The sequence below is a fragment of the Balaenoptera physalus genome (genome assembly GCF_965194825.1).
Source record: "Balaenoptera physalus genome assembly, chromosome: 19".
NCBI classification, from domain to species: domain Eukaryota; kingdom Metazoa; phylum Chordata; class Mammalia; order Artiodactyla; family Balaenopteridae; genus Balaenoptera; species Balaenoptera physalus.
In genome coordinates this window covers 2,392,334-2,419,080 of record NC_138900.1, presented here as the reverse complement: position 1 = coordinate 2,419,080, position 26,747 = coordinate 2,392,334, and the positions used below count along the sequence as shown (strand labels likewise).

General features: G+C 41.5%; 2 protein-coding genes across 11 annotated transcripts in view; one reads left to right on the top strand and one right to left on the bottom strand.

Annotated features, from left to right (window-relative positions):
* Positions 1 to 14,929, bottom strand: part of ZNF583 (zinc finger protein 583) — a 38,410-nt gene extending 23,481 nt beyond the window's left edge. For 2 of the 6 annotated variants that reach the window (XR_014256510.1, XM_082436523.1), the window contains exons 1-2: positions 14,806 to 14,927; positions 1,250 to 12,989 (exon numbers count right to left, since the gene is read on the bottom strand). Coding sequence is in view for 5 of the 6 variants with exons in the window: in XM_082436523.1 (XP_082292649.1) it covers positions 1,250 to 1,258 (9 nt within the window). In the remaining variant the exon portion in view is untranslated. Of the gene's footprint in view, positions 1 to 1,249; positions 14,548 to 14,805 lie in introns of all 6 variants that reach the window. The other 4 variants (XM_082436524.1, XM_082436525.1, XM_082436527.1 and 1 more) reach the window with 4 other exon arrangements.
* Positions 14,930 to 15,052: 123 nt separating this feature from the next.
* Positions 15,053 to 26,747, top strand: part of ZNF582 (zinc finger protein 582) — a 37,183-nt gene continuing 25,488 nt past the window's right edge. Inside the window, exons 1-4 of one of the 5 annotated variants that reach the window (XM_082436555.1) lie at positions 15,053 to 15,388; positions 16,685 to 16,773; positions 18,434 to 18,560; positions 18,809 to 18,904. In XM_082436555.1, the coding sequence (XP_082292681.1) occupies positions 15,376 to 15,388; positions 16,685 to 16,773; positions 18,434 to 18,560; positions 18,809 to 18,904 (325 nt within the window). In that variant the 5' untranslated portion in view covers positions 15,053 to 15,375. The remainder of the gene's footprint in view (positions 15,389 to 16,684; positions 16,774 to 18,433; positions 18,561 to 18,808; positions 18,905 to 26,747) is intronic. The other 4 variants (XM_082436554.1, XM_082436556.1, XM_082436557.1 and 1 more) reach the window with 4 other exon arrangements.

Sequence of the window (26,747 nt, the reverse complement as noted above, 5' to 3'; positions counted from 1 at the left end):
TTGGGCAGTGCAAACAGAGCACTTTTATCATCAATCATCACAGTGCTTCTCTAAGTGATTTCTGCTTCTGAGTCATCTTCTTAAGATGTAAGAAAATAAAAAGATGTAGCAGTTTGTATGGTTTTATTTTTTATATTTAACCTACAAAATGTATTTAACCTCAAAGTATGAGGAAGAAAATTTTTTTCTAAATGAATACTCCAGTCCTTCTCCACTGATTTAAAATAACATCATTACGTTATTATGTAATAAACAAACTAGTAGACACTAAATTCCATGAAGACAGACAGTATTTTTTTCACCACAGTATTGCCAGCACTTAATATACAGTAAGTCTTAAATAACTATACGTTCAGTGAATGAATAAATATTTTCTAATTTATATTTGCATTTGTTTCTGGACATCATATGCTGATTTTTTCATTTATTTCTTCTGGCTCTCATTCTATACTACTTACTATTTTTGTTATTTACTATTTACGATCTGTTATTACAGATGTATATAGCCATTTTTTAATGTAGATTCAATACTCCCTCCTATTATTCTCCTTTTTCAAAAAATTCCCTGCTATTTTTCCATATTAACTCCTCTAATCTTTACTGCATGATCTAGAATATTCTAGCTGTAACCAGCTACTAACTCAGGATATCCCTAGAACAGGACCTCATTACCCCCATGGAATCCTACTCTTCAGTGCCCGCAGAATGCCTGAAAAACACTCCTGCCCTAGCTGACCCACACTTTAATACTCAAGACCCAACAAGTCCCACTCCTCAAAATCACCTTGAGCAAGCGACCCTGTCATGTATCAATACTACAACTAAGACTTCCCCAAGTAGTCCTTGTCTACTTTTCAAACCCAGGTCTGTGGAAAAGCACTAAACTGTTGGTCACATCTGAACACCCACCTTGACCTCAGTGAATCACTTCACTTCCCTACAGGGAAGACTTTCAGATTCCACCACGGAGTGTATTTTTGCCTCTTGAGACCTCCCAACAGAACACCTAACCCACAGGAAGTGCTAAACTGTTTCTTGAATGAAGATGAAAATTCTGGCTGAGAAAAAAAAAAAAAAGGAAGCTCAGTGGGCTTTGGGGGACCTCCTTTTACTAGACTGGAGAACATGAGGACCAGGTCACAGAATGAATGGAATTTTAGAATGGGAAATTTCAGAAGAAAAGCAAAATTTTCATATAAAATCTGAAAAACAAGGCATTTCAGAGAAGAGAGAAGAAAAGCTTCCTTACCTCGGACATGGCTTAAAGAATTTAGGACAGCCCTTCTGTCCTCCTCCTTCTGGCTTCTCTTTGGGAGAAGGGCAGTGTCCAGAGAAAAAAACAGAGCTGGAGAGGGAGAAAGAAAACGTGAAATGCTGGGCCTGCCCTCAGCTCCCAGCATCACCAGCCTAGATACTCTCCTTTCCTTCTCTGTGCCCTTCTCCCCAACCACAGAAGTAGATACGAGGTGTCACTGCATTGGTCATTCCTATCTAAATTTATAATTCTTTCACCTGTGTGCTTTATTTTTTGAAGTATAGTTGATTTATAGTGTTATATTAGTTTCAGGTGTTCAACATAGTGATTGAATATTTTTATAGATTATACTCCACTTAAATCTCCCACGTGCTTTAGATCTCAATATGCAACATAAACTTTCTGTGCGTAAGATACCTCGTTTATATTTATAAAAAGTAACAGTACTTATCCTTCAGAATGGCACTGCCAAATAAGGATAATTTCCCCCTTCACACATGAAGGCTATTCATCAGTGAAATTATCCAATGCTTCATGGTAATTAAGTAATTGACCCCAACTGGAATCCAGGTCTGACTCATTAGTCTTTACACCAGATGATGATGTTGAAAGGAAATGTGTTCCCACCCTTTCTACAAAGATGAGAGATAAAACTACAAAGTGAATGCGTCAGAGAAAGCATCTTTACACAGAGTAGGCATCAGAGGGATCATGTGGTCTGGAGGACACTGGACCAAAAACGACATCCTGCTTCTGGTCCTGGCTTATAACAAAATGCACCTGAAAACCAATCTCTCAACTTTTCTAAGAAATTTCCTCAGAAGGGGCTGGGGGGAGGGATATGCAGAAACAATCACTACAACCCCTTAATCATTAATTATTTTCCACTAAACTTCACTGCCTTGGAGAGTAAAGAAATTATCTCAGAAGCAGCATAACTTAGTGGTAAGAACAACTAGGTTTGTGGATCAGAATGCTAGAACATCTGATCCACCACTCAACTGGCTCTGCAGCCTCTATTCCAAACCTCAATTTCCTCATCAGCAGAGTGGTACCTACTCTCTATCAACGGTTGGGAGGGTCATGAGATGATCCACATCAAGCATTTAGCACAGTACCTGGACATCCTTTGTGTGCAATAAATATCATTAAATCATTTACTTTCATAAGTAGCACACAGTAGGTCTCCCCGTCCTTTTTTCTCTTCGATTCCTCACTAGGAGAGGGACGGAAAGACCTTCTGTGCCAGAGAGGACTAAGGTCCAGCAGCTCAGTCTTCTGCTGTCCAGGCCCAAAGCTTTCTCCTCCTCTCCAGCTCTCTTCCCCTCTCCCTCTCTCCGTAAACTCCATCTCTTCCCCTTCATCTCAATCTCGGTCTTCCCGCTACAACAGTCTCCCAAATCCTGGAGCACACTGGCCTCCCAAAGCATCCACACAGCCTCCCAGCCACCACACAAACCACACAATCCCTCATGCTGGCAGCTCCCCTGGCAGCCTGTGGACATGCTCCCGAGCTGTAGCTTGCCCAACCCTCGCAGTGACTCACACAGTCACTGACATGATGACACATGGTGCCATATACTGTCACACACCCCTAGGGTCACACAATCTCAAGCAGTCTCACGTGAACACACAGTTGCACGTTCACTGTTACAGAAATTGTCACACACATTCTCAAATTCTGTTCACACACCGTCGCACAGCGCCCCATACACAAGGTCCCATACACAGTCACACTGTTCACACAGGTTTCACTGTCACATTCTCAAACACTGTCACACATTCTCCCTCGGTCCCACACAGCCTCACACACTGTCACACATGGTTTCACTCTGTTCAAACACCGTCACACACAGCGGGCCCAGGCTCCCACCGTCACAGGCCCCCTCACACGCCCGCTCCCGCCCCGCAGGCCTGCCCAGGCGCGCGCACCCACCCCGGGCTCCTCACCGCCTTCTCCCCGAGAGTCGGCACTTCGTTCCGCACCGTTCGCGGAGACGGGGAGCTGAGCGCCCTGCGGCCGGGGCGTGGACTCGATCTCGGGCCCGACGGGCGGACTCACAAAGGGGCCAAAGCGCTCGGGCAGGCTGTCGGCGCCAGCCGCAGTGGCTGCTGGGAAACGGAGTCCGGGGCCAGGCGCGGTGCGGCGCGGAGCATCCTGGGACTACTCGCCGCGGGCGCCGGGCCGACGGCTGCTTCCTGCCTCGTCCCTTTCGCGTCGTCTCTGCCACACTACTTAACCCCCCGACTTTGCGACCCAGAACTCGCACCCGCCCAGCCCTCTCAGGCCGTCCGACAGACCGCCCCCGCCACCGAATCCAGCCCGGACCTGGATCGGCCGGCTCGAACTGCGCAGGTGCAGCTTGCTCGCGTCGCGGAGGCGTCCAGACTCGGTGCACGCGTCGGCCGGGAGTAGCGGACGCGGCTGTGATGCGCATGCGCGGTGGTTGGGCCCGCGCCCAGGCGCAGCAGGTGGGGCTCCTGGCTTGGTGCTGGAAAAACGCAGCTGGCGAGGCTGGATTTGAGGGCTGGGGCCCGCCAGAGGGGGGATCCCGGGAGCATGCGGGCGTAGTTAAGAGATAAGGTGCTCGGGATTTCTTTCTTTCCTCTTTTTCTGTTTCTTCTGTCCTATCCTTTCATTCGCCACTTATTGAGCGCCTACTGTGTGCCAAGCACTGTTGTAGATGCTGGGGACGCAACTGTGAACGTGCAAAAATCCCCACCCGTGGAGCTGACATTCTATTATGGGAGAAATTTAATAGGAAAAAAAAAGGTCCTAATATATACTGGGAATTGATAACGCGTTATAAAGAAAAGCAAAACAGAGTATAAAGATCATTCTTTCAGTTCTTAGTTCTTTGTTACACCCTCTGGTTCCTATTCAACCTATGTCTGAAAATACTTCATAAACTCCTATCTCTAGTCCTAACCCACATTCATGCCTCACCTCTTTAGAAATTGCTTTATAAGATGCAGAGCTTCAATGTAACTTGTCTCACCAAAGTAACCAATGACAAAAAGCATTAAATAAGCTGGTAATTTTTATATTGAGGAAATGTAAAAATGCATGTTATTTTCACAAAGCTACTGAAACATTGTACATAGTAATAAAATGTGGAATATAAACAATATGGCTAAAAATAGAGAAGTAAATAAATAACTACATCTGTTTGAAACTATACAACATAAAAATAATCGTGTGATGATGAAGCAACCTGTAGAAATATTTCTTAGGTTAAGTTTTGTTTTGAGGAGGAACAGAGCTGTTACAATTACACTAAGATTGCAAAATTGGAAAACTGTTCCTATGTATAAAAAAGTAAAAGGGACACAATCCACAAAAACTAGATGGTTTTGTGTTTTAGTGTTGAAATTATGACTGATACCTTACCTCTTGCTTTCTGAAACCGTGCAAACATTATGCAAGTTAAGACATATCAGTAAACGTCCAGGTTTTTGCAGCCTTTTCCACATTTCACAAATGTATGAAGAAATTGGGCATCTTTAGCCTGAAGAAGATAGGTGATAACATTTTTCGTTTTCAACCATTACCTTTTAAGCTCCTTCTGTTGACAGAACCCTCTACAAAGCTGTATCAAAATCTACTGTGACTTGCATAAAAAACACATTTATCATTTTCAAGTCGATAATCAGCAAGCAGATGTCTGCCTAGCATATCTAAATTTAATGTAATAATCTAAGTACATAATCTTGAGTATTAGAGATAGAATATGGAATCCGAGACAGAAGGAACCATTTATTTTTCCCTCACTGTCACAATGAAGATACATTTATTTTTTCATGGGTTAGTACTGGAGCAAATTTAAGTCTGTATTTTAAGGTTTGTAAGAGGTGTGAGGTCAAAGTTCTCTCTTTTTTGTTATGTGGCTATGGATGTCTAATTGCTCCAGCGTTATTTGTTGAAAATGCTGTTCTTCCTCCATTAAATTGCTTTTGCAGCTTTATCAAAAATTCAGTTCTGACAAGGACTTGTGTCCAGAATATGTAAAGAATACTTAACAAGTAACTAATAAAAATACAATTAAAACAATTTAAAAATGGACAAAGGATTTGAATAGACATTTCTCCAAAGAAGATAAACAAAAGGTCCAAAAGCACATACAAAGATGCTCAGCATCATCAGTCCTTGGGGAAATGCAAATCAAAACCAAAATGACTTACCACTTCACACCCATTAAGATAGCTGGAATCAAAAAGTCAGATAACAAGTGTTGGTGAGGATGTGGAGAAATTGAACCCCTCATACATTGTTAATGGGAATTTAAAATGAAGCAGCTGCCTTGGAAAAACATTCCAGAAGTTCCTTAAAAAGGTAAAGATATAGAGTTACTATATGAACCAGCAATTTCAGTCCTTAGGTGTATACCTAAGAAAAATGAAAACATACATGCATGCAAAAACTAGTACACAAATTGTTCATAGCAGCACTATTCATAATAGCCAGAGTGGAAACAACCCAAATGCCCATGTTATTCAGCCATCGAAAGTAATAAAAGTAATGAAGTACTGATACACACACTACATGGATGAACCTTGAACATCACACTATGTGAAAGAAGCCAGTCACAAAAGACTACATATTGTATGAGTCTGTTTATCTGAAATATCCAGAATAGGCAAATTGCAGAGACAGAAAGTAAATTAGTGGTTGCTTTGGGCTGATGGGAGGAGATGAAGAATGAGCACTAATAGATAGAGGGTTTCTTTTTTGTGGTGATGAAAATGTTTTTAATTTAATTGTCATAGTTGCATAACCCTGTGAATATACTGAAATACCATTGAATTGTATACTTTGAATAGGTGAACTTCATGTTATGTGAATTATATTTTCAATAAAATTGTTAAAATAAGTTCAGCGTACAGTGAGGCTTTACTTCTGGTTTCTCTATTCTGTTCCATTGACCTATGTGTGTATTGATTACTGTAGCAATACAGTTAAGCACTGATATTGGGTTGAGTTCTCCCACTATTCTTTGTCAAGACTGTTTAGCTCTTTTAGAGCCTGTGCCTTTCCATGTAAGTTTTAGGAAAAGTTTATCATATATCTACAAAAAAAAAACCTTTCTTTTCTTTCTTTCTTTCTGCGTGGTTTGGGTTTATTTTTGCTCTTCTAGTTTCTTGATGTAGGAACTTAGAATATTAAGACCTTTCCTTATTTCTAATGTAAGCATTTAGTGCTCTAAATTTCCCTCTTAGCCCTGCTTTAAATACATCTTACATGTTTTGTTAGGTTGTTGAAAAGAAAACCTACACTCCTGTGTGTCTTTCTTCTCACTAAGAACACTCCACTACACTTCTGACAACAGATGCGTGAGGGTGCCCCCCCCACACACACCAAGCAATTCTGCAACACCAGCTGGGTGTCCTAGAAACTTAACTCAATTCCGACCCTATCTACCTGGAGATAGCATCAAACCCCAGAGATTAAGGGTTCAGTCCCATGAGATTGCCAGTCACAAACCCCAGTTGTCACCTGTGTTTCTGACCAATCAGCTATAAATTGGAGGTTCCATGACTCTTCTCCTCAAGTTTGATTAATTTCCTACAGTGGCTCACAGAACTCAGGAAAACAGTTTACTTACCGTTTACCCATTTATTATAAAAGGGTATGATAAAGGGTACAGATGAACATCCAGCTGGAAGAGGCTCATTGGGTAGGTGGTAAGGGCCAGCTTCCTGGTTCATAGACGGCCATCTTCTCACAGTAACCTCACATGATGGAAGGGGTGAGGGAGCTTTAGGGGCCTTCTTTTTAAGGCCACTAATCGCATTCATGAGGATTCCACCCTCGTTACCTAATCACCTCCCAAAGGCCCCACCTCCAAATACCATAATATTGAGGACTGGCTTTCAACTTTTGAATTTGGGCAGGGGTGGGGGGGCATTCAATCTATAGGACTGAGCAAATAAAATCTACTCACTAGGGAAAAAAAAACACTATATTTATCTAGAAGGTAGACTCAGTAGGCTTTGGCATCTGATTGGATGAAGAGAGGGTAATGAGAGGTAAGAGTCAAGGATACCACCTAGGTGTCTAGTATAAGTGGACAGAGGTGCCAGGTGGTTTAGTTGCACAACTCCGTAAGTCTGGTTTAAACACAAACACAGTCCTGTGAAATAAGGTCATATAATCATAGACTGAATAGACTTATATGTAAAGATAACAACAGAAGCTATGAAGACAATAGCCAAATATGAAAAGACATCAGGTAAAATACTTGAAAATTTGAGGGAAATTAAAGACCTTCTCAAATAATTAGAGGACTCAAATTTGTATTACCTATAAAACTTTCTTTACAAATAAATATATATTTAAAATATTAAAATACTGAAATACTGAAACTATGTTTGAATTTTCTACCAGCGAGAGAGATGCAATCTAAGAACTGTATATAGTGTTGTCAGTAATAACAGCAAAACACAGGGTTAATTCTGAGTAACTGCTATTAATGAAAAAGAAAAACACAACAAAAGTATACAAACCAAACCCCCCCCCCCAGTTTTGTTTCCTTCTTTATAGAGATTGTATGTCAGAAAAGTTATGGGAGGTGTCCATGGTCATGGTCATACAGGGAGGGAGTAGCTAAGATAGGGTTAGAATCCACTCTGTTGTTTCTTCCATTCCTTGTTGCAGAAACATTCCCTGCAAGACATGGCCTGCCCACAGCTGATTTCATTCATGTGATAATGGCAGGTCCCATCATGGAGAGAAAGAATATAGCAAAACCACGAATGTAGCTGAGGGTTTATAGAAGAGGAAAGCTAGAGTTACTATGCATGTATTTTGGCACAAGAGAGTGTACAGGGTGATCTCTTGGGAAGTGGTTGACAAGGCAGCTGTGGATCTGATAGAATGGAGAGGCATTAAGACATTCATGTACTCTTGTGTGAACAAAAAAGGAACAAAGAGTATCGCTCATCATCCAGTTATACAAGGGTTAAGTCTCAACCCATTGCAGTCACCCACCAACAGTGCACCCCGAGGAGAAATGAGGATGAAAAACCAGTATGAGACACTCGGTGCTTTGGCAAAACAGGCCCTTAGGACAGTTAAGATGCATATCTCAGGAAGCATTTCAACGACCCCAGACTCCTGCATCTTCCCATACATAGAAAAGCACTGAAATCATTTACGTGAGATATCTGTTCTTCGTGATTAGCAGCAATCTTTTACCAGGATGTATACTTGACTGCATGTATATCCTAGCCCCTCAAAGTCATACATATACCGGGGCTCCTCCTCTACACCTCTTGGGAGCTCTGAGTTCACTCAGAGCTACTGAGTGTCTCTCGGGCTATCCACTTCAGTTAAGACTGAATAAAACTTAAACTCACAACTCTCATGTTGTACATTTTTAGGTCAACACTTGAAAGAAACTGGTAGTCAGCCTCCCAAATGGCCCTCAATGATACTTGCCTCCTAGTATTCATACCCTTGTGTAGTCTCTGCCCATACTGACTCAGTCAGAACTGGTCTACGTGACCAACAAAGTACGGTGGTGTGTGACTTCCGATGAAATAAAAATTCACGTTTTATGGCAAGCCAAGAAAAATTTTAAAACAAAATTTTCCTTTGCCCATTTGGGCTTCCTCCCTCCCCTTTATTGTGAATTGTGCATCTGCATTAACCAGACCTCCTTAGGAGATAACCTTCCTTCTTATCTCACAAAGGGTCACAACTCCTTAGGAGACAGCCTTCCTTCTCAATCTTATAAGGGGCATGATGACCCATGACTGATGACTTGCTTTGTACGTGTAGATCTGGATTGTGTAAGCAGTCAATGTCATTTGATAAAATGACATGTATAATACATATAATCTTTTGTCTCAAAAAAATTACATAACTGTACTTTGACCTCTAATGGGTGGAACAGTCCTCAGAGCTTTCTGAAAGAGTGTCTCCCCAGTTATAATCCTCAGGTTGGCTCGAATAAAATTTTCCATTTCTTTCTTAGATCAACCGTTAATTTTTTTGTTGACACTTGGTCATAAAAGTCATTGCAGCTCCTGGATCACTTATTCTAGGGGTGATCTAGCCACCACGTCATAAAGACACTTAGCGCTATGGAGAGACCCACATGGAGTAGAACTGGGGCTTTTGACAAGGGATTGAACCTGCATCCTTGGCAGTGAAAGTGTGGAGTCCTAACCACTGGGCTGCCAGGCAATTCCCGGAACTAGGGCCTTTTGCCCAAAGCCAGCACCAACTTACCAGCCACATGAGTGAGACACCTGGAAGCAGATATTCTGGTCCCAGTTCAGCCTTTAGTTGACTGAAGCCCTAAATGACATCTTGACTACAGCCAGCTAAGCTGCTCCCAAATTCCTGACTCACAGGCACTGTGGGAGATTATAAATGTTGACTGTTGTTTAAGCCATTAAGTTCTGGGGTAATTTGCTATACAACAATAGGTAACTAATACAGAAATCAAATAAATTAAAACTATGAAAGACCACATCAGAGAATAAAAAATAAATCCAAATGACCCAAAATATAACAGGAGTATTAAAATTAAGAAAAAGAATTGAAGAAGAACTATAAGAAAAATCTTAGTCATTCTTTTAAAATAACCATGTAATATTTACAATTAATCGTTGATAATTACTCATGAAGAAAACTTTAATAAATCTTCAAAGTACAGATTTTACAGATAGCATTTGATTCATCACACTTTACAGCATAACAAATTCCAAACAGATGGAAATAAATGCATTGTAAATATTCCCATAAAGTTCTACAGAAAAATAAAGATGGACATTTATAATTTAGGAGTAGGAAAACAACTTTTGAGCAAAATAAAAGGTAGAAAGGGAAAAACTGATATGCCTCAGTATGTAACAGAATACAAAATAGCTGCCCGATAAAAATATTTCTCAATTTAAGATTTCAGTCCAGACATCTCTCCTGAAGTCATGGTCAATATTTCTACTTATATATCTAACAGACATTTCAAACTATCACATTCCAAACCAAACGCCCAATCTTACCTCCACAGAGGTTAAGACTCTGGTCTGTTATACTGGCCGGCCACAACCTGTCCCCACTTGGGTGCCTGGGGCTCCTCACCTTCAGCCTTGTTATGGCTTTGTGGTTCCATTCAAATTTGTTCCCAGTTGGGTCATCCAGCTGCCTGACACTCACAGCCTCAGGAATCCCAGCTGACCTACCCTACAGGACTGACCAGAAGCCCTGATATGAAACCTATCCTTTGTGGTTATTTCTTAGAATAATCAGCACAAGCCTGAATGGCCCAGTGACTTTCTCCTCTGGGCACCCTCACACTCTGTCTCCCTCAGGTCCCAGCCCAGAGTCCAGGGCTCCAGTCTCTTTGGTTCTGTTTCCAAGAGGCCTCATGGCTTCTGTGACATCATGAAGCAAATGTCTTCTGTCTCTGAAGATGCTTTCTCCAAGGTTCCACCACACTGGCTCACTCATCACTCAGAAGGCAGAGGCAGCATCTCCCCTACCCACAGGTACTAAGGTCTGGTTTTGTGGAAATACCAACTCCTCCACTCCACCAGCTCTGTGTCCTTTAGCAAGTCATTTAACCTTTGTCCATCTCCCTTTACTTCATAGTCAAAATGAGGAAAATAGTATCTGTTTTACACTGTCAGTATATGTGAAGCACAAAGCGCAGCTTTTAGAATGATTAGTTTGGGGCTGTTGGAATCAGACAGCTTTTCAAAGGCCAAGGAGTCTTTCAAAGAGGTGAGAAGAAAACTTATCTCGAAGAACAGAAGGGACAGGAACCTGAGAATAGGGTAGAGTTTAGATGCCGCAGCGCATCTGTTCTTCCATCCTTCCTTTCCTCACCCCCCCACCCCCAAACATGCTTAAGCCAAGGCCACAACTAGAGTGAGGTGAGTGAAGCACTCCTTCAAGCACAACGTTTAATGGGGCACCAAAAAAAACCCCAGAAATAAAAAAACATGATAGATCAATGAAATATTTTTTAAAATAAAGCTCAATGTAAAAAGTTCATGACAAACAAAACATCAACATCTTAGAGACAAGATCTGGTTACTATATTATATCAAGAAGTGACTGAGCACAGCAAGTTTGAATTTCACACCTCGAGAACCTACAGTCCAGAAGACAGTTGCAAATTCAAATCATTTGATTAACTGTGATCATGCTATAGTATTTTTGTTTTTGTAGCAAGTTATCTGTGGGGAGACAATTTGAGACTACAAAGATATCCTGTTCATCATCAATCTTTAGCAACAGATTTCTAATCAATGAGATTTCTGCCTGAATCAATTACTACCATGATGGTTGAAAGATATTTTCTAACTCTATCATTCCTTCTACATTTACTAGTTCGAATTCTGTAAGTTCTTTCTCATCTCATTCATTCATCATTTATTTTAGTATGGACATATGAAACATTATGAGTAATACTGCAACTCTAATTATATTGATGCTTAAATTGTCCCAGTTTTGCCCATAGAAGCCCCCTTCAAGCTGAATCCTGAAGAATATACTTCAAAGAGCTTTGACAAACATATACATCCATGTAATCATCACCTCAATAAAGATATGGAAGGTTTCCATCATCCCCAAAATTCCCCTTCTATTCCTTTTCTGACTTTCCCTGGACCCCTGGACCAAAGCAACCACTGATCTACTTTCTGTCTCTACAGTTTTGAATGTTCTAGAATTTCACTTTAAACAGATCTATGTGCATCTTAGTTTTCAGCCAAAAACTCAGCGAGACTCCTATGTATATTTCTGGAGCTCTTTCTCAGAGTATCTCCCTCCTTCCTCTTCCTTCCTCTTCCACACTCTGCTCGGCAAATTCCAGTTACTTCAGTTTCCCCAAGTTCTGTTGTTTGTCTCACTTTAGCAAATCTGTTGTGCTCTGCTTCCATTCCTCCTTCCTGCATTGTCTGGAATATGCCTCCAGGGAGAAAGCCATTGCAGCTGTAGGAACTCATTTATTCTTCCCTCTCTTGGGGACCAAAGTCTTGCACTACCAGTTGCCCAATATCTGAAAAGACTTGTTTCCTACATGTTACCTAGTTTAGTACTATCACACCATCACAGTTGTGAGCAGGGAATCCTCTGTGATATTTTTTGAGCATCTCCCTACTTTTTGGCACAAGAAGATATTCCATACTCATCTTGTACTTTCCCTGCCATCGTCCTGGAATCAGACATTACCCCAAGAAGCTTTGGCTCCTTTTATTAGAGAATTGTATTTAAAGACCAAGGTCTGCTTATTGCTACTGAGGCATCATTGCTTCCAGGCCCATTCACCAAATAGAAAAGTAGAAAATACATAAGCACATAAATGCTTTTTCTTAAAGTAATAGTAAGACTAATTAATTTAAAAAAACTTTATTTTAGAAGTTTTTGATTTACAGAAAAACTGCAAAGATAGTACAGAGGGTTCCCACATACTCTGCACCCAGTTTCCCCTATCATTAGTCTATTTTTTGTTTAACAATGAACCAACATTGATACATTATTATTAACTAAAGTCCACACTTTATTTTTTCTTAGTTTTTATCTAATGTCCGTTTTCTGTTCCAGGATCTCATTCAGGAAACATTATTTTTAGTGTGGTTGTGTCCCCTTAGGCTTCTTTTAGTTGTGACGGTTTCTCAGACTTTCCTCGTTTTCAATGACCTTCACAGTTTTGAGGAGTTTGGGTCAGATATTTTGTCTAATGTCCCTGAACTGGCATTTGTCTGATGTTCTGTCATCAAACTGGGGATATGCATTTTGGGGAGGAAGACCATAGAGGTAAACTGTCATTTCCACCACATCTTAACAAAACTAAATGATATCAGCATGCCCTCACTATGGGTGTTAACACTGATCTGGGTGAGGTACACAGACACACTTTTAATCATGAGTTCACACCAACCCAACATCACAGGGTTCTTCCTTACCTTCCATTATCCTTTATTTATATCTCTCTTTTCCCACAGTAAAACACTGGCTCCCAACAAATCTATATATTTATTCATTTGCTTAATCCTATGATGCACATAAAACAGTTTCGAAATCACTACACCAAAGCTATTAGGAAAAACAATCTACTAAGTTGAGTTCAGAGATTCCTTGCATTTTCTGGCTTTCTGTCTTTATATATTAGGAATATTAGCTCCTTATTTGAGATTTATAAAGTTGTAAAGATTTTGCCATCTGTCTTTTGCCTTTGTTCGTGGTGTATTTTGCCTTACATAAGTGCTTTAGTTTTATGTTCCAAGTGCAGCAGTCTTTTACTAAGTCTGGATTTTTAAGTCGAAATTAGAAAGTCTTTCCACATATCCAGGTTATAATAGAATTCACCTCTGTACATGTCTGCTATTTGCATGGTTTAATTTAGAACTCTGATCAATTTGGAGTTTATTCTTTTGCATGATGTGAGGTATGTATAAAATTGTATAGTAATTGTATAATAATTATACAATAATACAACAATAATATTTTATAAATATTATAATAATAATTATTATTATAATAGTTGTATAAAATACAATTTTATCTTTTTCCAACTGACTGTCCAATTATTCCACAAGGTTATTTATTAAAAAGTTCATTTTTATCCCAATGATTTGCCACCTTTACTACAGAGTAGATTTCCCTCTATATTTGATGTTTCTGGACTTTCTAGTCTCTTCCACCTGACAATTCATGAGCCAATACCACACAGCAAGTATAATTATAGAAGTTTTTAGAATGCTTTAATATCTGATCAGGTTAGCATACACCATAGCTTTCTTTTCTCAGAGTATTCTTAGCTATTTTTGCATGTTTATATTTTCATTTGAACTTTAGCATCAACTTGTCTATTTCCAATGGAAAAACAGTACTGGTATTCTTACTGGGTTTAAATTACATTTCTAAATTAATTTAGAGAAAAAGACATCCTTCAGACATGCAGCAACATGCATGTGCACAGATCTCAAAAAAATGTTTCAAAAAGTGAGACACAAGAGTACATGTTCTACGAGAAATCAAGAGACAAGGTCTCTGGACTGTGGGCCTGGGTCAAGGACAAATGTACCACCTTGGATAGGGACGCTTTCCTCATTCACAGACCAGGTATAACAGGGCCTGACCGGCAACCAGGACATTGGACTTCCGACCATACTGGAACACGCTGTCCCGGGATGGGTGAAGTTCAGAGCTTCTCATGCTTTCACAAACCAAAGTTGTAGCACTAGAGGCCTTAGCCGAAGAATGTCATCTCATAACAGGAAACTCCTTGACAACTCCTTTAAAACATTTTTGCTGATTCTGCATTCTCCTTCATAATCTACAAGTATTTCGACATAGTGTTTTAAAATTAGTTACCAAATGAACTCTCGGGCTTTTTCCTCCCTCCAAATCTTTCAATAAAATAGCTGTTCCACGGCAACGGTGATTTAACAATAGACGAGAAAAATTCTGTCATATACCACTTCCACACAGCCACACACAAACGTGTACCTGGCGTTTAACGGTCCCAGTCACACACTCAACGACCGAGTGAGACCCGAACACGGCGCGCCCAGTCACACTCACACACACTCACCTGCAATCAGCGAGACAGTCACACGCAGACAACGGGCCCAACGGACCGACCCTCGCCCTGCGACTCAGGGAACCCTACACGCTATGCCGTAACCCCGACGGTCTCCCACGCACGCAAGCACCCCGCCCACCCGAAGCATCGCGAGACGCGGCCTTGCGGTTTGGTTCCGGCCTTTAAGCCTGGAGACTACGTTTCCCAGAAGAGACTGCGGCGCTGGCCCAATCGCGACACATCAGCCGAGGGGCTTTGTGCGTCTGCGCTGTCTTCCGGCTCCCGTGTCCGCCGGTACGGAGGGGGAAGCGCACCTGGGGCTGCGCGGGGCGCGACCACGGGGGCAACTGGACCCGAGGAGGCGGCAGGTGAGGGGCTTCGGAGCTTGCCAAGCGCTCCGGAGTCCACGCAGGACTGGGCGCCGCGGCCAGGCGGGTCGCGGGCCTGGGAAGAACACGAACGTCTCGCTTCATCGTCGGTGTGCGGCTTTCCCGGCTCTGGACTACACTTCCCATCGTCCCCCGCGGCGCGCGCCCTGCTTGCGCCCCCTGTCGGCGTCAGGGCTCATAGCCCGGGTCCATGGACCCCTTAGGTGGGTGTGTCTGTTGGGGGGGTCCCCACCTCCAGAAAATATTTACGGATGTTTTGCGTTTATTCTTACGCGTGCTTTTTAAAAGATCTGGGGCGAAGTCTTTTTTCATGAGATTGTCAACGAGTTGCAAGACCCCAGAAGATTTGGAACCACTAGTTTAGAAGGAACAACTTGGAGACAATTTAGAGGATCTTGTTGAAAATTTGTCCAACCGTGGGGAAATGGTTGAGTAAATCACGGGCCACCTCTGTAATAGACTATTTATAGATAATACAAATATGCTTTAAAAAAAAGTGGTCATATGGAAAAAGTTCTACATGATATTAAGGAACACTTATCATTATTTCATTTACACATTACTTAGAATTAAATATTTGTAACATGCCAGGAACTGTCCTAAGCTCTTTTATAAAATACTGTGGTTTTACTGATGAACTCAGGAAGTGGTTAAATGGCATCACTGTTAACACTTGGTGGTTTTCCATTCCAGTTTTGGGTTTTTTTTTGGGGGGGGTGTGGGTTAGCCTGTGTGTCAGTAGGTGGGTGGGTCTGACTTCTTTTGCTGAATGTTCTCTTGTTGTACAAAGGGTCCAGTTGTGAATATATTTGTCAGTTGATGTTGTTCCACATCATTTTTGATAGTTGCTTGGCATCCATCATACGGCTGTGCCAAAAATGATTCAACCACTTGCCTACTTGTGAACTGTTAGGTACTAATCTTTGGTTCTGTTTTTTCAGCAAATATTGTGCACACAGTTTTGCTCACTGTTATATCTCTGTGCAGGGGCACGTTTATGTGATGATAATGGAGTACGGGGCCTGCTCCATCTAATTTGCCCACTGCAAACATTTGTTGACTCAGGCAAGGTCCACAAAATGGTGTCTGCCTGGCCTTACGTATGGCTGTAAGGTTCTTTGTGAGTTAGGAAGTTAGGGTAAGAGCCAGGGAGACTTCCAAAGGTGTTACATTGTGGGAATGAGACAGTTAAATGCTTTGGTTCTGGGAAGGTTTCATTGTGGGCTGGGCTGATGCAGATCAGGCAGGCTTTGCTCCCTGGCCTAAGGACGGCCTTCCTTGTCCTTGGGACACCATCCTCAGTCACTGGACCAGGTCTGAGCATCCCCACCTCAGATTTGCATCAGTTAACAGGGTGGAGCTGGGAAAAGGCCACAGTTTGTCCCAGCTCCCTCTAATTTTGGGGGGTGGGGAGTAAAGGAGGTGGGCATTTGTCACCGTGGCATTCTGGGAGCTGTGAAGCAAGCCTAGCCTCTCATGTTTGCTCTTTCCTCCCTCAGCTCTGCCATCTCAGGACTCTGCCCTTCCCCAAGAGAGAAACCAGGAGGAGGACCCATCAACCCATGAAATTTTGACAGTCATGTCCCTTGTGAGTTTTAAAATCATGTAAATATTTGCTTTCCTTATCCTGAAGCTTCCTACCTGGGTTCCATCCAAGAATCTGGTTCTCAGAGGTTCCCATTTTAGGGAATAAAAAGACCAGGCAGGGCTTCCCTGGTGGTGCAGTGGTTAAGAATCCGCCTGCCAACGAAGGGGAACGGGTTCGAGCCCTGGTCTCCGGAAAGATCCCACATGCCGCGGAGCAGCTAAGCCCGTGCACCACAACTACTGAGCCCGCACTCTAGAGCCCGCTAGCCACAACTACTGAGCCCACGTGCCACAACTACTGAAGCCCGTGCACCTAGAGCCTGTGCTCCTCAACCAGAGAAGCCACTGCAATGAGAAGCCCACGCACCACAATGAAGAGTAGCCCCCACTCGCCACAACTAGAGAAAGCCCACGCACAGCAACAAAGACCCAACACAGCCAAAAATTAAAAAAAAAAAAAAAAAAAAAAGACCAGGCAGCTAGTACCCTCTCCCATGGCCCCATCCACTCTGATCAATGCCCACACGGATTCATTCTATATAGCATTCCATATCTTCTGTTGGCTTGGTATTTTGCTGGGAGGCCAGAAGGAGAAGAAATGCATTTCCTTACACAAAACGAGAGCATCCCTTATAGGAACTGAGGTTTGATGAAATGGTGATGGCTACTGATGAGGGATCACACACAAAAAAGCAGGGAAGCTGGTATTGGTTGGTCTCAATTTCAGTGTGGGGGGGGGTGACATCTCCTGTATTGACAACTGGGTGTGTAACTGAAGTTTAGCTGGGAATCTAGGAGAGATTAAGATGCCAAAATTAAGGTCCAGTTTGGGGTTGAACAGAGCATTGGAATCTTGGTCATTCTCCATCTGCTTCTTGAGCTTAAAAGCAAGCAAAGTGCAGAGCTGAGGACTGAAAGATAGATAGATGGATAGATGTTCAGATAGATCTATCCATCTATCCATCAGATAGATGGATAAATTGTTCAGAATCTGCATAGTCATAGTTTTGAACCAGCCTTAAGAGATCTGACCTTGGAGACCTCTGCATCCAAAGGAAGAGAATGGTTGAGTCAGTTATTTCACTTGATAGAAAATTGTACAGCTAATAAAGTAATCTTCATTGAAGATTTTTCTCATAAGGAAAAATGTTTGTGATACGCTTTCACATAATGAGCCTACATCTTGAAGCAATTCTTGACTTAAATGAAAGTTCTGTTTTCTAAGATAGAAAATATTTTTTAATAAAACATTTTGGGGAAAGTCTACCAAAAATTGTTGGGTTTTGTTGTTGTTACTCCATAAAAGTACAAATGATAGGTTTCACATTGAGAATTTATCATATACCGAGGACAGAATAGGCAGTGTGCTTGATTATACTGTCACAACTGAGCAACTCCATTTGGCTGGATTTTAATTTTCATCCCAGAACTGAGTACAAGAGCTTTGGTTTGTATTAAAAAGGGAAGTTCAAGAATATTTGAACCTCTCTTTTACCTGTGCGCATCTTTTCCTGTCACTTGTTCACATCCAAGGCCTCCAGCCCCAGCCTTCTTTTTCACCAGAACACCCCATTCTTGTAGAGACCTCCTCCATCTCCTCTCATCCCAGCGAAAAACATTTCCTTGAAATACACATATAACATACCTGCCTGTTGTTCCAGGGTTCAGACTTGTTCAGGGATGTGGCCGTAGTCTTCTCCCAAGAAGAATGGGAACAGCTGGCGCCTGCTCAGAGGGATTTGTACAGAGATGTGATGTTGGAGATCTATAGCAACCTGGTCTCACTGGGTAAGGCGATGTGGTCAGTTTGGAGGTTACCCCTGGGCACATCTGTTCCTTCTTGTCAATTCTGGGGTGTCTTTTGATTGGTTAAAGGGTAGCTCTATGGCCTGAAGCTACATCTTCCCCAGCCTTCAGGTGACTCACATGTTCCCCTGGCCCGTCCTGCAACTTCCCCTCCTCGATAACCAGGCCCTGGGTCTGAACTCTGGGGCCCCGCACTGTAACTGCGTGGCATGTTTTTTTCTCACATCCAGGTTTTGCCATTTCCAAACCTGATGTGATCTCCTTCCTGGAACAAGGCAGAGAGCCCTGGATGGTGGAGAAAGTAGCGACAGGAGGCCAGTGCCCAGGTGAGTGAGGCATGTGTGGGGAGAGAGAACCCACTGCAGATAAGTGTCTGGCTGGCTGGCGAGGAGGCAGCCCTTTTGGGTTAGAAAATTTTCCTTCCAAGTTGCCAAACTCAGAGGTCTGGTCTCGGTCATCGTCTTCCTTAGCTTATCAGCAGCATTTGACAAAAGTGGTTGTTCCTTCCTTCCTGAAACATTTATGTGTATCTGGGTCATCACTACCTCTTGTTCTCACCTACCTCATTAACCATCCTCAACCTCCTTTGGTGGATCTTCTCAGCTTCTGTAAAAGCTGGAGCACCCCAGGGCTCAGACTTAGGCCTCTTCTGTTTATTTCCATTCCCCAGGACCTTCTCCATGACCATGCTATACATACTCACACCTGTGCTGTCTAATATGGAGCCACTGGCCACATGTGGCCATTGAAATTTACATTCATTACAATTAAATACTTTTGGGGGGGGGCATGGCGCGTGGCTTGTGGGATCTTAGTTCCCGGACCAGGGATCAAACCTGGGCCCTTGGCAGTGAAAGCATGGAGTCCTAAGTACTGGACTGCCAGGGAATTCCCTACAATTAAATACACTTTAAAATTCAGTACCTCAGTTGCACTTGCCACATTTCAAATGTTCCGTAGCTATTTGGTGGCTTGTGGCTACAGTATTGGACAATGCAGATACAGAATATTCCCATCACTGGAGAAAGTTCTTTTGGACAACACAAATTATTACCTTCACGTTCAGCTTCTCCCTTAAAACTCCAGATACCTATATCCTACAGCCTTATCAACTCCACTTGGATACTCACCAGACACTTTGAGCTTAAGTCCAAAAGGGAGTCCTTGATCCTTCCTAACAAGTATACTCTCCCCCGTTTCTTCTGCACTTCAGTAACAGGGGACTCTATTCTGATTGCTCAAGTCAAAAACTGCTGAAGCACCCTTGACTTTTCTGTCTCACACATGTATTCAGTCTGTCAGGAAATCCTGTTCACTCTGCCTTGAAATATAACCAGAATTTAACCACTTCTCACCAACAAACAACACTGCTACCACCCACATCCCCAGCACCACTTGGACTACTGCAGTAGCCTCCTCCCCGTGCCTCTGCCTGCACTGTTGTCCGCTACGGTGCCTTCTCCACACAGCAGCCGGACCGTCTCAAAACTTCAGTGAGGGTGTATCACATTTCTGCTCAAAACCTGCCCATAGCTTCCCATCACTCAAGAGAAAACCCAAAACCCATACGATGGCCCAGAAGGCTCTGTGTCTGTACCGTAGCCATCAGCCACACATGCTCTTTAAATTTTAACTAAAATGAAACGTAGAATTCCATTTCACAGTTGCCCTAGCCGCAGTGCCAATGCTGAGTAGCCCTGTGTAGCTAGTGGCTGCCCTACTGGACAGTGCAGAATAGAACATTTTCAGTATCACAGAAACTTGTGTTGGACTAAGTTGCTCTACAGAATCTGCCCTGCAGCCTCCACTCTGATTTCATTTCCTACCACCCTCCATGTTGCTGCCTCGGTTACAGCCACACGAGCCTCTTTGCTGTTGCATTAACATAGAGGTTGGCAAATGTCTTGTTTAAAGGTCCAGACAGTAAGTATTTCAGGCTTTGCCCGCTCTGTGGTCTCTGTCGCAAGTACTCAGCTCTGCCATGGGAGCACGGAAGCAGACAATACAAGTGTATGCATCCTGGCTTTGAAACGTCAAGCGTATTCCTGTTTCGAGGCTTCTCCCCTTGCTGTCCCTTCTGCCTGGGGTCCTCCTGTGCTGGACGGGGGATTTCTCAGCCTCAGTGGTGGTGACGTTTTGAGTGGGATAATTCTTTGCTGGGGCCAGGGTGGAGGGGGGGTCATTCTGTGCATTGCAGGATGTTTAGCAGCTTCCCTGGCCTCCCTTCACTTGTGAAGCCAAAAATGTCTCCAGACATTGCCAAGTGTCCCCTGGGGGGCGGGCAAAATCTTCCCTGATCAGACCCAAAGCTACAGTGTGACACGAGACCAAAATCATGTCCATAAACAGTTTCTGCAGCCTTCAAGAGAATTTCAAATGGGAAGCTAAGAACTAAGCGTTACTGATGTCGTAGATTCATCCACGTTGAAGTGGTAGTTGGCCCCTTGGAGTGAGTGAGATCAGGGGTGGAGTGAACATGGGGAGAGAAGCTGTGTGCTGCCGTGTAACCTAACATATTTGTGGTTCCGAGAATTAGGACATGGGCATCTCTGGGAGGCCATTATTCTGCCTACCACACCTGAAATGTCACAGAACAGATTTTTTTGCTTTTGTCGTTTGAGTTTTGACAGCATGTGTTTGTTTGTTTGAGGTGCTCAATTTGTTTACTCCTTAGATATGTGGATTTGTGTCATATTTAAAGAGAACTTCACCCTCTGAGGTTATGAGTCTCCTGTGATATTTTTCTAGCTTATTTATGATGAAATTTATGACCCATATGGAATTTTTCCCAGTGTAAGGTGTGATTTCATGTTATTTTCCAGATTCTTATCCACTTATTGAAACAGCATTTATCTCTTCACCACTAATGTATAAAGCCACCTTTGTCATCTGCTTTATCACCTCTGTATTTGGATCTATTTTTGGACTTTCTGTTCTAGCCCATTAATTTCTCTAACCATGTGTCTATACCATTATGGTTTTAATTTATTAAGAGTTTAAATGTTTTAAATATCTGGTAGAATTAGTGCCTCTTCATTCTTATTTTTCAGAGTTTTCCTGGCTAGTCTCATTTACTTTTCTATCCAAACCCTAGAATCAGAATATTTGCTTTCAAAAAAAATAAAATCATGCAATTTTTCTTACTGCGATCACTGTAAATTTATAGATTAATTTAGGAGAAAACTGATTTTATTATGCGGAGTCTTCTATTGAAGAACATGACAGGCTTTTCCTTTCATTTATGTCCATCCCTGATTAAGGTTTTAACATTTTCTTTATATAGATCTTGTATGTGTCTTATTACATTTATTCCTAGGTAGTTTATATTTATTGCTGTTACTGGCATAATCTATAGTATAGACTAATATGGCATTCATCCATTTTATACTCCAACTGGTTTATTTTTTTATATATGACAGAAGCCATTCACATCTTCAGATGAATTTTGTAGCAAACCCAACTTACTGAATTTTCTCATTGTTTATGACAGTTTTTTATGTAACTCTCTTGAGCTTTCCAAGTATTCGATTATATCATCTGCAAATGGTGATAATGTTTTTACATTTTTATACCTTGCAGGTTTTTTTCTCTTGCCTGATTAGGATGCTGATTATGTAGTACCCACAGAACACTGTTAAGAGGGGTTTTACGTACTAATCTTGTTCTTGACCTTAATAGGAATATTTTTAGTGTCCTTCATTAAGCATAATATCAGCCATAGGAATGAGATAGGGATATTTTCTTAGGTTAAAGAAGATCCACCTTTTCATATTTTATTAAGTTTTTTTTCTTTCCATCTACAAAATCTGCATTATATGAATAGGTTTCCTAATACTGAACTCCTGATACTGAATACTGAATCTAACATTCAAGTGTTGCATTTCTTGAGCCAGTTGTGGTCATTTATAGTTTTTATGGAAAATGTTTTCTAATTTTTTAAAGTTATGGTAAAATATACATAACAAAATTCAACTTATTAAAGTGTATAGTTCATTGGCATTTAGTACATTCACCATTATCTAGTTTCAGAATATTTTTATCACCCTGTGATATTGTGATTTATAATAAGAAATATATATTTGTTCTTCATCCCTGTTTTTTGGCACACAAGTCTTAAAACCCTTGGAATCTCCGAAGTCATAAGTGTCTTCTTATATGCTAATTAGATGACTTGTGGCTCGGGTCTCCTGGATAGCTTCAGGATGGGGGCTGGTTGAGAGGGGAACCAATTATGTGATTAAAGGGTTGGAACTCTCAGCTCCACCCCCAACCCCAGGGAAGGGGGTGCTCGAGGTTGAGTTAGTCACTGATGGCCAATGATTTGATCAATCATGCCTACATAGTGAGGTTTCCATAAAAGTCCCTGAAGTATGGGGTTCAGAGAGCTTCCAGTTTGCCGAACACATGGAGGTGCTGGGAGGGTGGGGTGCCCAGATGTGGTATGGAAGCTCCACAGCCTTTCCCCACATCTTGCCCGATGCATCTCTTCTATTTTCCTGGTCGTAAGTTACATCCTTTGTAATAAACTGGTAATATAGTAAGTAAACTGTTTTCCTAAATTCTGCAAGCCATTCTAGCAAATGATTAAAACCCATGGAAGGGGTTGTGGGAACTTCCATTTGTGGGGGGTGGGGCACTGGTAGGGGCAGTCTTGTGAGACTGAGCCCTTAATCTGTGAGATCTGCAGAAAGATAGTGTCAGAAATGAATTTGTAGGTTGCCCAATCAGTATCTACCAGAGAGATGGAGGGCTGCTTGGTGTAAGCGAAAAACCCACACACATTTGGTGACCAGAAGTGTCAGAAGTGAAGTATGGAGAGTAGAATGGTGTTGACAAGTGTGTTTTTCCTAGACATACCCCAGAAAAAACCCATACCCATTAAGCAGTCATTCCTCATTCCCCCTTCCCCCCAGTGCTTGGCAACCACTAATCTGCTGTCTCTATGGATTTGCTTATTGTGGATATTTTGCATAAATCATACAATATGTGGCCTTTTGTGTCTGGTTTCTTTCACTTGGCTTGATGTCCTTAAGGTTCACCCATAATGTAGCATGTGACAGGATTTCCTTCCATTTTAAGGCTGTATGTATATGCCACAATTTTTTAATCCATTCATCTGTCAATGGACATTTGGGTTGCTTCTACCTCTTGGCTATTGTGAATAAAGTTGCAGTGAACATGGGTGTGCAGGTATCTCTTTCAGATTCTGCTTTCAATTCTTTTGGATATATACCCAAAAGTAGAATTTCTGGATCATATGGTAATTCTGTTTTTAACTTTTTTTAAGAGCCACTATACTATTTTCCATAGTGATGGCACCATTTTCCATTCCCACCAACAGTGCACAAGTGCTCCAGTTTCTCCACACCCTATCAACACTTTTTTTTTTTTTTTAATAGTGGCCATCCTAATGGCTGTGGGGCAGTATCTCATTATAGTTTTGATTTGCATTTCTCAAATGATTAGTGATGTTAAGCATCTTTTCATACGCCTGTTGGCCATCTATATGTCTTCTTTGGAGAAATGTCTACTCAAGTCCTTTGCCCATTTTAAAATCAGGTTATTTGGGTTTTTTGTTGAGTTTTAGGAGTTCTTTATATTGTCTATTAACCTCTTACCAGTTATATGGTTTGCAGATATTTTCTCCCATTCTGTAGGTTGCCTTTTCACTGTGTTGATTTTTTTCCTTTGATGCACAGAAGTTTTTAAGTTTGATATAGTCCCATTTGTCTATTTTTGCTTTTGGTGCCTGTGCTTTTGGTACCATATCCAAGAAACCATTGCCAGATGCAGTGTCATGAAGCTTTTCCCCTATGTTTTCTAGTTTATAGTTTTAGGTCTTAGGTTTAGGTCTTTAATCCATTTTGAGTTATTTTAAAAAATGTGGTATAAAGTAAGGGTCCTGCTTCTTTCTTTTGCATGTGGATATCCAATTTCCTCAGCCCCATTTGTTGAAGAGACTGTCCTTTCCTCATTGTGTGGTCTTGGCATCCTTGTTGAAGGTCATTTGACAATATGTATATGGGTTTACTTCTGCGCTCTCTGTTCTGTTCCACTGGTCTTTATGTTTTCTTTTATGCCAGTACCACACTGTTTTGATTACTGTGGCTCTTTATATGCTTTGAAATAAGGAAGTGAGAGAGGCCGCCAACTTTGTTCTTCCTTTTCAAGATTGTTTAGGCCATTTGGGATCCTTCGAGTTTCCATATGAGGAAACCAAAACATTTTAATGCTAAGACTATACATAAGATTTTTAGACATTATTTCATTGGTTGTTAAAAACAGTAACTACTAATGCTAAATAATCAACTTCTAAAAACTGCACCAGATCCTATCAGGAAAATATAAAAATAATACAGAGGACCTCATTATTATTGTTGCTATTTTGCAACTTTACAAGCAGTAGAACAGAAGCCAGAAATTAGAAAATTAGTACTATCTTTGTATAGTTATAGCACAATATATGATTAGAGATGGCTTAATTCAGATGAGTGCAAAGTGCTCATGGAATAAACACTGTACTCTGACCGCCATAAATCAGCAAAACTCAACTGTGTCTGATGTCTGTGACAGAAAATATGGCAGTTTGGAGAGAGGAGTGCTTTTAATGGCATGTCCTTAGAGGCAGCAGTTTTTTTCACATTGCCAAAAAGACCAAGTAATGTGTTATCACTTTAATTCCTAAAACCAGATTTCCATTAGGGCATAGTTACATTCCCAAACTAATTTTCTTCTGTCCACCAGGCTGGCTTTAATATTCCATGGTCCACTGCAATCTTTTGGTCCCTTCTTTGTAGGATGGCAGCCAGATGTTGCTAACCATTGAGTAGATGGACCACCAGTTCATAGGTGGCCATTATAATGGATGTGTTTGGAATCTGTCTTAGCACAGTTGTTAGAGCACAGTAAAGAGACCCGTAAAGAGAGCTTCCCTCTTCAACAACCAAACATGGTGTCTGAAAAAATACCTCTACTTTTGCTCTTTTCACACAATACCTCTACTTTTTGCTCTTTTCATTCTTTTTGTTCTTACAACTTCACGTGGTGCAAATTTCTGAGGTGACAGCAGCATCATTCCCAGAAAATTGATACTTCTTTCACAGACTTTTCATCATCTTGCATTGTCAAAGTAATCTTTTATTTCAGTAGTTTTTGCTTAATAATTTCACAAAAAAACCAATAGTGGTCTCTGATATGCTACCACAGGAAGCAGACGTGCCCCTATAAAGTCCCCTTTGGCCTTCTGTCTATAACTTATGAACACATTCAAAAGCACCCATTCACTTTTGCCCATAGTTCCTTGCATGAAGCTGCAACCAATTCTTTGTTAACTAAATGGGACTGATTTCTGTGATTGCAGTAAAACGGGCCACTGTATGGAAATCATGTACCAGGTAGAATCAAGATTAAATACACCATTCAGCCTTTCCTTGCAGTTTGAATAACCAGCAAAGAATATTGCTCTGGAAGAGGCCACCCCCATTAAATTTGGACCTAATCTTCTAAACAAGGAACAAGGCCCTCCTTTTTCCAAGGTCACTTTTAGGCAGTGGAAAAGTCCAGGAGAGACTGGTCCAGCTGACATTAGCTCTAGCCACGGTGTTCAGCTAAACTTCAGAGACAGAAAGCATCACAGCAGAAGACCACAGCTGTGTTATTACACCTTCCAGTGGACATGTGAAAATAGCCCTCCTATACCACCACATCCCCTGTCAAGCAGATACAGCATCATGTTCCTCTGGCCAGAGAAGTATCCAGTCACCCCTCTCCATCATTTTTAAAAGTCTACTTTATTGAGGTATAATTTATATTAAATTAAATGCATGCATCTTAAGTACAGTATTTTAGTGGCTACTAACAAATGTGTACACTTACATGACCACCACCACAGAAAAGACAGAGAACATATTTATCACCCTGAAAAGTTCCCTTATGCTCTTTCCCACAAAATTACTCATACCCCCCAGCCCCTGGCAACAAATGATTTGCTTTCTGTTACTCATATGTGTCTTTTCTAGGGTTTCATAGAAATATTCATTTTTTAAAACCATGGTTCAGTGGTGATTCTGAGCCACACTAACATTTTAGAACTACTCTTAAAATCTCTCTGATTACCTCATTCATCTCAATTTATGCTATTTCCTCTTTCTCTGTTCTACTCCATTTTCT